Below are 14,173 nucleotides of genomic sequence, written 5' to 3' on the forward strand. Positions count from 1 at the left end.
AGCAATAAAATAAGCGATAAGTTCATGACTAATAATTGTACATACTTTGCGCTATCTACTGCACTAAAGAAAAAATTTTTCCCTTCTAGTTGTATAAAATGAAGTCGTATGAAAATGACGTGACAATATATTTTCAAAGTAAACATGTAAGTACTTTAGCAAGTCATGACATAGGTGATAATAATATATAAATTCATCTCTATCTGGCAACAGTCATCGTTTAAAAAGTACAGAAAACGAACCAATGTACGTAAAGCTTAAACACGGTTTAATTTATTTTTGACAATATTCGAGTTAATTTCATTTCCTCTCCGGTTTTACTGACAAAATATGAAAGTTTTAACTGATTTACCGTTAGTATCAAGATTATCTTCGAGAGTCATACGAATTTTGGGATGTAACAAAGGAATTATGACATTACAAGGTACAAACACATATCTTGTTGGTACAGGTACTAGGTAATAAATGTCAAATTTATTGGTTAAAGAGGTTGGTGGTATATGATATCTAATACAAATTAATATTTATCTTTTACAGACGCATATTAATAGATACAAGTGATGAAAAATCTTCCAATGAGTATACAAAAATATTGCGTGAAGTCTTAGAAAAAGAGAAAGCAACTATTCAACATTTATTAATTACACATTATCACGCTGACCATTTAGGGGGAGTAAATTATGTTTTAGATACATTAAAAGCAATTGATACCACAGGATGTACCAGTACAGTATGGAAATTACCAAGAGCTTCTAATGACAAAAAATCCACTGAACTTGAAATGCAAGTTCAATGGGAAAAGTTAAAAGATAAGCAGGTAGTGGAAGTAGAAGGAGCTAAACTTCGTGTTGAGTATACTCCAGGACATACATCCGATCATGCTTGCTTTATGTTCGAAGACGAAAAAATACTGTTTTGTGGAGATTGTGTTCTTGGTGAAGGTACTGCCATTTTTGAAGATTTAGAAACCTACTTGGCTTCTCTGAGAAAAATGTTGGGAATGCAGGCAAAAGTGATGTATCCAGGTCATGGACCTGTAATAGAAGATCCAGAAACTGTAATTAATTATTATATTAAGCATAGGTTAAAACGAGAGAATGACATTTTAAGTATCCTGGAGCAAAATGCAAAAGATAATGCATTATCTGAAGTAGATATTGCAAAACTTTTAAAGATGGTAATAATCATTATTTGATTTTATATATATATATATCTAAACATGTAATACATAATATAAAAGTTAATATTTCTAGAATGTTTCAAAACATTTCTTGGAAGTAGTAATCTACAGCATAGAGCGTCATCTTAATAAATTAGTAAAAGAAGGTAAAGTGAAAGGCGAGAAAGGAAAGTGGCAAAGTACGTAACTAAAATGATTTTAGCAAATTATTTAATTTAAAATTGTAAATTGTTAAATTATTTATAGTGTTTATAAAATGTTTGTAAATATTATACAAAAGGAAAAAATACAATGTTCTATTATTTCATGATTTATTTATAATCTAATACTATGTCTATACCCATGTCAGTTGAGAAAATCATCGAGAAGGCGATGCTGTGAAACATTTATTCGACTTACAGGAACAAAACGATAATACATTATTTACGAATTTTGTTTTTCAATATTTAGGCTGACAATGCTAAAAATGTGCGTACAGTGTACAATAATTGTTACAAAGATTTTCACGAAGTATATGCCACATAGTATAATAATCTGCTTAGTTGATTAATGCATTCATAGTCTTCTTATTTATTTTACGGGCTCATTAAAACACGTGACACGTGAATAGATGCTCGATATAAAATATATACTTTGCTACAAAGACATATCACGACAATAAACGTTTCAATATCTTCATTATAAAATCTGTTTTCTATTAGATAATATTGGCGAGTATTCATACACGCGGTATATAGCACCCCTTATTTTGAACAAAGGGGAAAACCCCGACGTAACATGATGTTACAATATACATATATATATAGATTTCGTTTATATATTTAATAAGCTCACTTCATCTGATCATCTGTTTCTCTCTTTGGGTAAACGTAAAAAATATATATATATATATATATATATGTTTATATGCACTCTATATATATATATAAATCTCAATGATATATATTTCTATGGTATTAATTATTCTTTATATGGACATATAATATAATCTCTCTGTTGTTTTGTATTTGTCTAGTAATTATCGATAACATCATCAACGCAATCACATAATATTCTATTAATTGATATTAATCGTTAACAAAAAATTGTATTTATTAAACAACATACGAAATATATTATACTTAAAAACATATAATATAATAGAAATGACATCAAACAACAAGATGATTCATTTGTTAGAATGAAATCAAGTCAAAGAAGAAAAGATGCTTTAATGTATTAATGAACTCTTGTAGGATTCTAATTCAAGGTACTGTGAAAAAACATAACTTTTGCTACATTCAATTCCGATGGCTCCACTTAAAGTTGAGTGGGGTCAGTACATTGTTGATTATTACAACACATATACACACGTATCGTACTTACAATGTTCCTTTTCCGCAATGAGAAAGACCAATCGCAGATACTTTACAATAGAGAAAAGGCACCTGGATGCGCAAGAGATATTTGATGGAGATAAATAAAATGAATTATCACATTCGACAACTCGTAGAAAAAGGAAGATAAAGAAAACTCTAATTGTCGCGCTCTTGTGCGCCCGTCTTACTTAAAACATTAAAAGTTTTCAATTGTTACAAAGGTGGTGCTAACTTCGTCCATTTTCATCGTATAAAAACGGATTTCATATCTATCACATACAAAGTCTGAAACGACAATGTGGCACAAATATATAACTCGTACCGAGCCAAGACTATATCTCTCATACTCAACTGATTGGAATTAATTACTCTCATTCGTTCATTCGTTCTCTCTCTCTCTCTCTCTCTCGCTCGCTCGCTCGCTCACACACTTCCTTTCCCTCACGCCTTCTCTCTGTATCCTAAGATACATCGAATACACAATTATATTTTAATGACAAGAATACGGCAGTACTACATAAGAAAACCGTTTTGAGGATCGAAGCAGCTCGGATTTATGTAGCTTAACAGATCATGCTCTGACATCGAGGTAAGCTCTTGAGGCAACATACCATCTTCCTGCTTTCTAACAGTTGTACTGTTTGCACTATTGGCCGCATTTGCTATAGGTGGGTTTACGTTTTGACTATTGGGTGTTTTATTCGCCACTTGTTCAACGATATTATTCTGGCCGGAAGGTGATTTAGGCAAAATACCCTCCATAGCACTGTTCATTAATTGCGCACTTTGAGTGGCCACACTGTTTAATATGTTTTTCGTTGCGATAATGGCGTGCGCGGTTGTTGTAGTAATGGGTCGATTGTTAATAATATCTTGAGTAGCGTTAGTAATTACATTATTAATCGCTTGCTCGGCATAATTAGTTAGCCTTTGTTGAGATGGTTCCTGGGCCGCTCCACTCGCTAGAGCAGAACTAGCTTCAGCAACGAAACCTGCCGGCTGGTTCAACATGGAACCGATATCTTGTTGCACCGCCTGTTGCATCGCTTGAGCCGCTTGCGCTTGCTGAACCGCTTGCTGAACAGCTTGAACTTGTTGTACAACTTCCTGCGTAGCTTGCTGCACCGCTTGTTGAACTACTTCCTGTGTTGCTTGCTGGACAGCTTGCTGAACAGCCGGTACCTGAACTTGTTGTACCGCTTGCACCTGTTGTACAGCTTGCTGGACAACTTGCGCATGCTGCACCACATGTTGAACAACTTGCTGCTGCGCCTGTTGCACAGCTTGGACCGCTTGCTGCTGTGCCTGGGCGACAACCTGTTCGACTTGTTGTTGCGCTTGTGCGACAACCTGTTCCACTTGATGCGCTTGTTGAATCGCTACAACATCTTGTTGTATAAGACCCGGAATCTGCGGAATGTGCTCCGCCGCTGTCGACATACTCTCGTTCGTAACTTGTAACGGATTATGAGATGGTACACTAACGTTAGAATTCGACGTACCGGTCGCAGCCACAGACGGCTCCTGCATCGACGGTAACAGAGCAGCGTTGATAGTAGTGAGCAAACTATCGCTATTAGTCTGCTCCGAGACCACTGATGCGGGCGATGGAACGGACGTTGCAGCATTCCCTGGCAAAGGTGTCACGGTTTGACCCGGCAGAAAAGCTTCGAGAATCGTCTTGACGTTATTTGGTGGACTACTTCTATTTTGTTGGGGGCTCGAGATCGTTTCGTGATCAGTAACTGCGGAAACATGACTCATTATGGTATTACTATTGGGATTCACGGTACGCAGAGGGGACACCAATTGATGAGATTCAGCGCCAGAGTTAACGAGAGTATCTAACTTGACGCCTTGAGGGGAAGAAGCTAAAATATTGGAAGCTTGTCCTTGCTGAGGCTGGCGTCCTGTAGTAATAATGGAAGCTCGTTGTTGTATGGTACCTACGAATCCATTCTCTTGACCCTCAGCCTCTTTGACGTTCGATTCGATATGGTTGAGATATTTTTCTACGCTATGGGCACTCTGTGCAGGTAGCTGTCCGTTTGATGTAGCAGTAAAATTTGGTAGTGTACCGAACTCCGACTGATGATGCTTCATGCGAAGATCAACAACACCGCCGCCCTGAAGACTTCCATTAGGACTGCCTTCTGCCGGCAACATCGGATTAGTTTCTTTGTTGATATGATGAGGACTTAGAACTTTGACTTGAGACGTTTCGTGCATACCTCCGAAGGTGTTCTGGTGTGTCGACACCAACGACAATGGATGTGGATTTCGCATTAGATCTACCACGCCGAGGAGATTGACCGCCTCTTGCACAGGTGAACCGTTCGCCGCCACAGGAACCGACCTAATCATATTAGCCTGAGGTGCTTCCCTCGAGTTCTCGCTGACGAGCTGTTGCAACGGGCTGGTACCATTCGAACTGTTCGCAGTCGGCGTCGGTATGCTCTGCATACTGTTTTCGCTAATCATACTGTTTTCGCTATTCTCGTCTAGTACCTCGGTCTTCAAATTATCTGGCAGAATTAATTGAAGATTCGAAGATGATCTGCGATTTAAAAGCGGATTCGCTACCAAAGCTGGTGGCGGCATCATCACGTCAGGCGGTGAATTTTGACAATTTGAACTTTGTGCAGCCCACATCATAACGGGTGTTACCTGAGAGGATGCCGTCACCGGTGGTGGACTCGGATCGCTCTTAAGAGCTTCCGGTGTTTGAGATGTTGGCTGTTGTGGCTGTATAGTCGTTAAGAAATTCGCTGTTCCTGCGGCTGCTTGTGTAATCAGAGCTGAAACATCATCACTTTGTATATATACGTCTAACATCTACAAATCATTTATAACGATACTTCATTTGATTACTTCCCTTTTTTGTTTGTTTAATTGTCATAATCATATAATTCTTTTAAGAGACGACAAGAGAGTTTTATTACATACAAAGATGAAAGATTCACTTACTGTTCGATGTTACACCTGTAGTTAGAGACACTGCTGCAGGAGATGTTGCTAGAGCAGTATCACCGTTAGTAGTGGATAGAGGCGAAGTTATAGACTCCACTTTGCCCACAGATGGTTCGGGTGGTGTAGATGCAGCGGTATAAAGGAAAGTATGAGGCTCGCTCGTCTTTCCAGACGATACCGCATACAATTTTACGCTAACCGTTTCCGAGGGTGCCAGATCTTGCCGCCTGTATGCAGGTACCACACAAACCAGGTGCGTTTGTTGCAAAAACTCCTTGTCAGGTAGAACCGCGCACTCCCAATGCGGTTCCAAACTACTCGATAGATCATCGTTGTCTAGTTGAAATACTACGCGAGTATCTTTCAGAAAATTCTTTCCAAGTATAAATAATTCTAATCCTCCGGTACATGGACACGATGTGAGTGATTTCTTACAGATCTCCGGTATTCCCGGTGGTTGAGCTAAAACGATCAATTATATCAATGGAATATAATTATCACGCTTTTCTTTTAGCAAAATGATTTCTTATGTTTTAAGGAACACTTTATATTTATCAAAAATGACTTTTCCCACCTTTTTCAATTTTAAAACATTTGCTAAGGATAAAGAAATCGATCGAATTAAAAGAACCGCGGCCAAGTTAAATTTAAATATAATTTGAAAATTCTTATTGCGATACGTACTGCAGACTATAGGTTGAGAACAAACTTGCAAAGTTTCCGAACTACCATCGGGATGAGTGATTCTAGTACGAAAAACCATGCGACAACGAGTTGATTTCTTCTTGCTACGTCCTTGAAGCACTCCGGCTTCCTGAGGGAATCTGTGCTCCACGTCGACGTTCCGTTCTTTCAAAATACCGACGCAGTCGCACGTGACCATCATGTCTTTTGCTGGATCCATGTCCACTTCGATCACGATGGTACCGTCGATTTTCCGTTCGATGCACGGCGTTGAATTTTTACCGCTTACACGACAAGCTTGGTAAAACATATGGGGAGCGACACGACCAAGATCCGTGCCGATAAAAACTTGAAGGGTAGTTGGTTTATCGTAACCAACGAGACGAACAATTGGGAATCCATTTCCGGTTCGATCCTTCACTGCTCCTCTCGAACCTTCCGTCTGATAACGAGCTCTGTGTTGCTGTTCGGGTTGACAGATAATTTGCAATTGCACCTTTCCATCTGTAGAAGCAGTACCTGTAAGTTGTACAAAAATACCATATTAAAATATGTTCAGTCGGACCGAAGATTCGAAAATTGTTGTCTTCGAAGCTTAAGCTTCGTACGTTAAAAAACTTCGTTATCCTCCTCTGATTTAATTATCAGGATATAGAAATGATACCGAGAAAAATATGTATCGATAAATAGAATCGCTAGTCGTAAAAATATGCTGATTTTTCTGGTTCTAACTTGAGAAATAAAATTGTGTAACAGGCTTCATTCGCAGATATCGTTCTTATAATTCTATCCTTTCCGAACGAAGAGACGAGGAGTCGACGAGGGAAAAGAGTTTTAAGTTCTCATTTTAATACGAGGAGAGGAAACAACGTGTGAAAGTTACATAATTTTGTTTGACCTATATTTGATAATGCGTTTTGATATCGGTGAAACAATATCGACGATTTATTTTAACTGGATATTGAACGGTTCCTAAACAACGAAGATAACTTATCGTTACGGTAAAAAGTCTGACGGGAGGTAAAATATTTCGCCAGATGTGGACGTATTGAACTAATGACTGGCCGAAAACCAGCGACAATATGATCGAAAAAAAAAAAAAATCATGGTAGCCGAAGGTTATCGGTTTGTATTATTCTCTAAGACAAGTCACAAAAGTTTGTCGTCTGTGATCTTTTTCGCTCTCCTTTCCCTTCTTTCTTTCGTCCTCCTTTCTGTTCACCATCATCCAGATACAAACAAGAGTCTCCACGCGTAAAGTTTATTTAACATATTTATCTAACGAACTCGTGCCTCTACTAAAAATGAACAATTAACACGCGCCCGACAATATAAACAGTACGCGGCGCGTACTGATCGCTTTGACAACGGCGCTGTCCTCTCAAAATTCCCATTGTAAATTATCCTCTCGAGAAATTCAAGAACATCTCTATAAGACGACGCGGCGACAGGAGTAACATCGTTATCTCTGCCTCGTGACCTCGCGCAGACCTCGCGACTGGTATCTCCACCAAAAAACCGCAATATCAACGGCAATAAATTTTCAAAGCCGTCTGTCGAGAGAGCAGTTTGCTCTCTTAACAAGATCGATAAACTCAACGGCATCGTTTCGCATGTTCGATAAAATGAAAAGGGTTAGCGACAGATCCGAACACGACACTCGTCGAACCTCCAATGACAGAAGAGAAAGGATAAAGATGAAAAAGAAAAAGAATGAGCGCGAGAAACCACTGTAGTCGATGCTGAAATATGCGAAGAACATGCGAGAAAAACATGACAAGCCCAACTGTATCGATTTTTTTCATTTTCCATATATTTGCGTAAACGTTCGCAAACTAATTGTGAAAGGACAATTTTCATAATTTGATATAATATCGATCATTGGATTTTTAGATTCCTTATCATGTTCTTTTCTTATGGTCATCCCGTATTAAAAAAAAAAAAAAAAAAAAAGAAAAGGAAAGAAAGAAGATAAATGAGAACAAACGTGTGTCCTGCACGTACACAGTTGAGAGGTAAGGGTGACAGGGCCCTGCTGAGTCCTCTTAGCAAGGACACCCAAGCCTGGACGAGATCTCGAGACTTCGACCACTCTCCCTGTGGCTCCGTTTCCTGTCCTATTTCCTGAGATCGTAGCTAATCCACCTATTCCATTGGACGAGCCTCTATTGGCCGTCTTGCTGTCAGGATTGGTCGTGTGTGTAACCTCCGGGAAGGAGAAGTTCGCGTCCTCGGACTCCAGCTTAATGTCCATCTTTCTCCTCTTTGAATCCTCCTCGCCGGCGCCGTTCCAAGCCTGTTAAGACCAACAGAATGGATTGATATAGAGAGGCGTGAGTATGCGTGCGTGCAATGTGGCTGCCTTGGTCAATTTAACGAATCAAACCGCTGATCGACCGGGTTCAACTACCGTTAGAGACCGGTCAGTGTCGCCGTCGAATCAACGAGGATCCCATGGCGGCTACGAGTGATCGCATTAGATTTCGCTTACGTACACGATAGAGAGTGGCGTAACTTTCGAAGGAGAAGCTTCGCGGGCTTTGACTAAACATATCAAGCATTCATGCTCTCTTGGGAAATGTTCTCGGAGTTGGTAGGAATAGGATGTTACAAAGAACGAGGGTCAAATCTTCTGTTCAAATTCAAATTTTCTATTGTTAGCTTTGGAACGAGAAAGATATCTCGTTGATTTGGAAAGTATGATTTTGGGACTATGTGAGAATGTACGCTATAGTAGATAACGCCTAGATGACAGATAATGAAATAATAGATAAGAAAATAATAAAAGGCCTTTTGTTATAGAACGACGTGTTAATGGTGAAAGTATCTTTCTTACTCTGCTTCTTTTATCTGATGAGATTTTGCTTCGCAAGTCTTTAACGATCGAAAGTGGCTACCGTAAGCGTTTCACTATGGTATCTGAAATCAACCGCGATACTTTGGGCAATATCAAGCGCTTAACCAGCCTGTAATATTTACTCAATTATCACGGACTGTATCGCGGTCGCGTTGTAAGCAACGCATTATTAGAACGTATGATCTGCGTAAGCCTCGTCCGCGTATAACGTACATACGTATGTACACGAACGTGGCCGAGCTTCGCGGCATTATCCATATATCGCGTAGTTACGCAACACGCAGACCGAGAATAAGTTTATCACTGCATGTATCGATATCAATCAAAGCTCGGTACTGGCCACGGGATACGCATGTTTGTGCAACACGATAAAAGTCAGGAGGAGTGAAAAGAAAAAGCGAAGAACAAAGAAAGAAAAAAAAGAAACTCGCGATTTCTTTCGAGTATCTTCGCAGATACCGCTGCACGTTTCTGATAGTTTCACAATATTTCTTTTAACAGGACGTTGACTGGTTCGCTGTGTGTTGCATACGTACGGGATAAAAATAATTTCGAGACAACAGACTCGCCGGTTCGAGATCTTTCACTTCCGCCACTTCCTTTGCGTGTTACGACACCGGATGAAACACGAAGATATATTTCTTTCTTCTTCTCTCAATTTTCTTACGAAGCCAGTAACAGTTAGAAAAATTCATCGGATAATGCAACAATATATTATTCGATAACAGTGCAAATGTAACGCTATTTTCATGACGATAATAGTCGATAATTCCGTGCTTGTTGCTTCTGCCAGTCGCTTTTGTCACGTTCACGATAACCCGCCGCGATATACGTATAAACAAAATGCTAGTAACATCGAAGTTAACATGCGATAAGTGAACATGTTTCTAACGTTTGAACTGTTTTAAATGACTAATAAGATCCACTTTGACGTAGATATATACGTAATTATCCGATTCGTACAGTATCGATGAGTTTGAACAATTTAAAATAATTCCCAGCACTCGAACGATGATCCTCTATCGATGGTTCCGAATTATTTCGATTGAACAACTTTTTAATATTAAGTAACTATTATATAAACTCTGTGTTATCGATCGTAAGCTCGAGACCATCCCTTTGTAAAATTTTGTTACGATTTTTAACCAGATTGAAAATCAAAGAAATAATCGTAACACGAATCTTCCATTTTTCGATATTGTCCACGTATTCTTTGATTTTGAAAATACACGTTTACAATATTGATTTCGAGATCAATTTAACAGAAAACCGTGAATGATACAATCGCTACGCTATTTACGATAATTCCACTCTCGTTTCGCACTTCGAAGCTCAACAACATATGAGAAATCTTATATACAAAATGACAAGTGAAAGGATGTTAATTCGTCTTAAATCCCCTCCCGTATCAATCAATGATTAAATCTTATTCGAATCGACAATACTATCGATCTTATTTCTGTTCTTTCATCGATAAAAATTTCACTAATTTATAAGATCAGAGTTCGATATCGGCATTAAACGTTTATCAGAGTATCTTCTTACAATATCGATGATGAATACTTTTTAATAAATTACATAACGCAATAGAACTTCGTTTATACGAACAAGCGAATATTAATACTCAGTTTCAGACATGTGAATTTATAATTAAGCCTCTACTTTTCAAAATATCGAAAGTAATTTTAATTATACGAACATGTACTCTTATAGTGAACAGAATGCAATCGTTCGAGGAATTCATAACAAAAAGCATCTTTAATATCTGTTCGATATATTTCAAATTTTATAAGCCAGATATTCATTACACAATTCCTATGAGTCTATTTACGAGTTAAGAAGAGCTGAAGGGGATAGCCAGTGAACTTCTATCATCGAAAAGTATTCAAACTATCCGAATTACTTTAACAATGATTTTCGTATAAACGAGAGTTTACTGTATAGCGAAATGGTTGGCCTCAAATTAATCGAACGATAGTGTACACGTGCAGTTGACTAACGTTTGCGTTCGTAAGGTGTTGTTGACGGTCCTCGAAGCCGAGGCCAGAATCGTTGGAGCTATCGCAACTGTCCTGTGCCGAGCCGGCTCTCGATCCGTGCTCATCCGAATTTCGTAAAGATCCTAAGGATATCTTAGGTTGTTGCTGTTGCTGCGATTGTGATTGCTGCTGTTGACGTTGCTGGTGGCTGATCCTTCTTGAAGCAGAATGCGCGCGGCTACTCGACGTGACGGTGCTTCTATGAACCGATCCTGTCACCGCTGATGATCGACCAGCTGCATTGTTACCTGAAATCACAGAATTTAGTTAATAAATAGTCAAAATTTGGATACAGCGATCTCATAATTGAATAGCTCATAATTTAATCCTCTAAGAAGAATTCAGGATGAATATTTTTCAAGGTTTCTTGCATTATAGATATCATCGAGAAAAATACCGACAGTAGTGAAGTACGTGAAGTACGACAGTACGTGTGAAAGTTCGAAACGAAAGTTCGCGATAGAAGCATAAAGCACATAGGAAAGTTTGACTTTGTTCTTCGAAACGTTTCAATTATAATTGTATGAGAATTAAATCAACGAAACACAGGTACCTACCTCTAAAGAACTTCACTATAAAACGATCGTGACTCAACAATTTTTAACAAGCCGAAACCTTGGAACATCGAGTAATTTCCCGTTACCTCACCCTACGTAACGTACAAATGACGAGAAGGAGCTTAATAAAACAGCTCGGGTCAATCGACGATCAAAAACTCGCCTTCCCATCAGTTAAACTCGACGAACTCGTCCGCGACAGAAATGAAATCGAGTCGTTCAACAATAAACCGACACCTCGCCGCGCGACAGCGAATCGGAGGGAAGCAAATAATTCAATTCGGACAATGACACGTTCCAAGTCGGAGTTCAAGACTGTCAGACAGGAGTGCAACGATACATGCGTCACCGACCAGGCACGACATTACGATTCTTCGACCATGTCGATCTTCCTTGTCGGCGACGAAGAGTGTTACGTAATTTTTGATCCGAAGTATATTTTTGAAAAAAGACGAGCGAGTAACTATGAGAATCGACAATGAGCTGTGTCTAGAGCATAGAAAGATTCTCGAGTCGAGTATTAGTTTTCGTCGAAGACGAGCAACGTAGTGTCGCAATCGTTGCAGTGGAGACACTGTACGATTTGACTTTTATCGAGAGATAAGATTTATATTTATGAGATTCGCGCTTATGAGATTTGAATTTCTGACGATACGGAGGCTCCTGACGCTTCTATTAGTCATCACTGAAAAATCGCAACGAAGTCGCGTCGTTCCTCTGAGAGGCGTTATCGCGCGATTTTTAACGCGAACGCGACTCCGTTCGACGGCGGGAAAAGAAAATCCGTGGTTATATTTAAATAACCGCGTTCTGTCTGACGAACAGGCGAGAAGCGACGGTTCGACGAGCAGCTTTTAGCCTCGATGCAGCCGCGGCCGGTCGTGATTTTCATTTTTCCACTATGGCCGATACAAGCGGTACAGACATCGAGCCGTACAAAGTCCGACGGAGATCGATGATTGTGTGTTGGCGCACTCGTCTCTTCGTAGTCAGAGTAAAAAGACGGGTTTATCTCACGACGATTAACCAGCCGGCGATCGACAAATGGAACGAACAATACTCCGCGTATCACGGATTGATTTTGATATTTTTTGTACGTCTCTCTCTTCCTTGACTTTTTTATTTATTTCTCTGCTGCTTTTATATTTCCTTTTTTCTCTTATCCTTCTTTAATTTCTTCTTTTAATTTCTCTGTATTCATAGAGATTCTGAACGACGTGAATATGTTGTAGGTAGCCACTTGTTGGAACTATCCAACGATTTATTTGGAATCATAGAAGAAGAAATGCAATAGTTTTTATATAAAAGATAAAGAGTAGAGTTGGCAGGTTTTAAACAGAAGTTAAGGAATTAAGAATCGAAGATTATGTTATTTTAGAATTTTATTTAAAAATTTATAGGAGGAAATATAGGAAGATTTGCTAGGAATTTACGGTAAATTGGTTATATTTAGAGATGAAGTTGCAGACTTAAAAATTATTTTAGAACAGATTGCTTAAACTGTAATTCTTATTAAAGATTCTACTTTTACTATTATTAGAGAATGATAAAACTGCTCTACATACAATAATGTGGCGTAGTTAACTTATCATAATATAACTACATATTCTGTATTTCGTCACAGGCCCCACTGAATCTATTTTCGCTGATAACGTCCCACGATAAAATTCTGCGCGTTTCTCTGGTCTTCGCGAGTTTCAGATCTCGCAATAATTCGACTATAAATCCGCCATTCGACGTTTTCGCCCTTGTAAACCGCCATCTCGAAATTCCTTCCACCCATTCTCAATTGTACCTTAAATATTGGACCTCGTCATTGCTGCGAAACTTTGAATTAGATGTGCATTGCGCGATGCTTCGCATATTCGATCCTTCCCTTTGCAATAACAATTTTTGTAATTTTTTGATCATTGTGGAATATAATTCATCACGACCTGACTGACACATCATCAAACTGCGAATGTTCATACCAATTGATACTTTTACGAAGAGAACTACAGGACGAGGGGTGCTCGGAGATTTCTTTCAACCGCTAAAGCTTAGTACCATGTCTGGAATATTTTTCCGTATTATGTTCATCCTGCGCATCTTTGCACCCTTTAAGTTTCCAACAAATGCAATCTACGAACCACAGAAATGTAACATTTTGGCACGTATTAACAAATACAATAACACAGAACCTTCACGATAAGCAAATTCCAAGGAGCAATTCCAAGTAAACGCGCGAGCGCAACAATTATCCTCGCAAATAAAACGTAAGTACAGCCGCGATACGTGTGCAAAAGAGTCAACCTCGAGCTCGCAGATAAACAGGGAAAAATGCGTCCGAACGGATTGAAGAGAGAAGCGTTGAGCGAAGAAATGAGAAAAGAAACGAGGAATATCAAGAAACTGGCAGAAAGAGAACGAAAAACATGATGTGAAAAGAGAGAGAGAGAGAGAGAAAAGGAGAAATGGGGAGAGAGAGAGAGTAATATCGGTCTATCTATAGAAGCTCGACTACTGGATGGGATAATTGCGTGGGGGTG

At 39.0% G+C, this 14,173-nt stretch overlaps 2 protein-coding genes across 10 annotated transcripts in view; one reads left to right on the forward strand and one right to left on the reverse strand.

Moving 5' to 3' along the window:
- The first annotated feature begins 106 nt into the window (after window positions 1-106).
- On the forward strand, window positions 107-1,494 carry LOC132906959 (endoribonuclease LACTB2). Its single transcript, XM_060959650.1, has 3 exons — window positions 107-458; window positions 538-1,177; window positions 1,254-1,494. Exons 1-3 carry the CDS (start codon window positions 331-333, stop codon window positions 1,365-1,367), a joined length of 882 nt encoding a protein of 293 aa, XP_060815633.1. The 5' UTR covers window positions 107-330; the 3' UTR covers window positions 1,368-1,494.
- A 57-nt stretch (window positions 1,495-1,551) lies between these two features.
- Window positions 1,552-14,173, reverse strand: part of LOC132906914 (nuclear factor of activated T-cells 5-like) — a 57,435-nt gene continuing 44,813 nt past the window's right edge. For 4 of the 9 annotated variants that reach the window (XM_060959537.1, XM_060959535.1, XM_060959539.1 and 1 more), the window contains exons 2-6: window positions 11,050-11,336; window positions 8,197-8,488; window positions 6,193-6,711; window positions 5,506-5,970; window positions 1,552-5,336 (exon numbers count right to left, since the gene is read on the reverse strand). In XM_060959537.1, the coding sequence (XP_060815520.1) occupies window positions 3,052-5,336; window positions 5,506-5,970; window positions 6,193-6,711; window positions 8,197-8,488; window positions 11,050-11,336 (3,848 nt within the window). In that variant the 3' untranslated portion in view covers window positions 1,552-3,051. The remainder of the gene's footprint in view (window positions 5,337-5,505; window positions 5,971-6,192; window positions 6,712-8,196; window positions 8,489-11,049; window positions 11,337-14,173) is intronic. The other 5 variants (XM_060959545.1, XM_060959538.1, XM_060959544.1 and 2 more) reach the window with 5 other exon arrangements.

This window comes from Bombus pascuorum, chromosome 5, assembly GCF_905332965.1.
Source record: "Bombus pascuorum chromosome 5, iyBomPasc1.1, whole genome shotgun sequence".
Taxonomy (NCBI): domain Eukaryota; kingdom Metazoa; phylum Arthropoda; class Insecta; order Hymenoptera; family Apidae; genus Bombus; species Bombus pascuorum.

Bases quoted from the DNA above. Each gene is read 5' to 3' on its own strand.
- LOC132906959 (XM_060959650.1), top strand. From the start codon at position 331: ATGAAAGTTTTAACTGATTTACCGTTAGTATCAAGATTATCTTCGAGA. The intron at 459-537 runs GTAATAAATGTC...TATCTTTTACAG, and splicing joins CTTGTTGGTACAGGTACTAG to ACGCATATTAATAGATACAA. The intron at 1,178-1,253 runs GTAATAATCATT...TAATATTTCTAG, and splicing joins TTGCAAAACTTTTAAAGATG to AATGTTTCAAAACATTTCTT.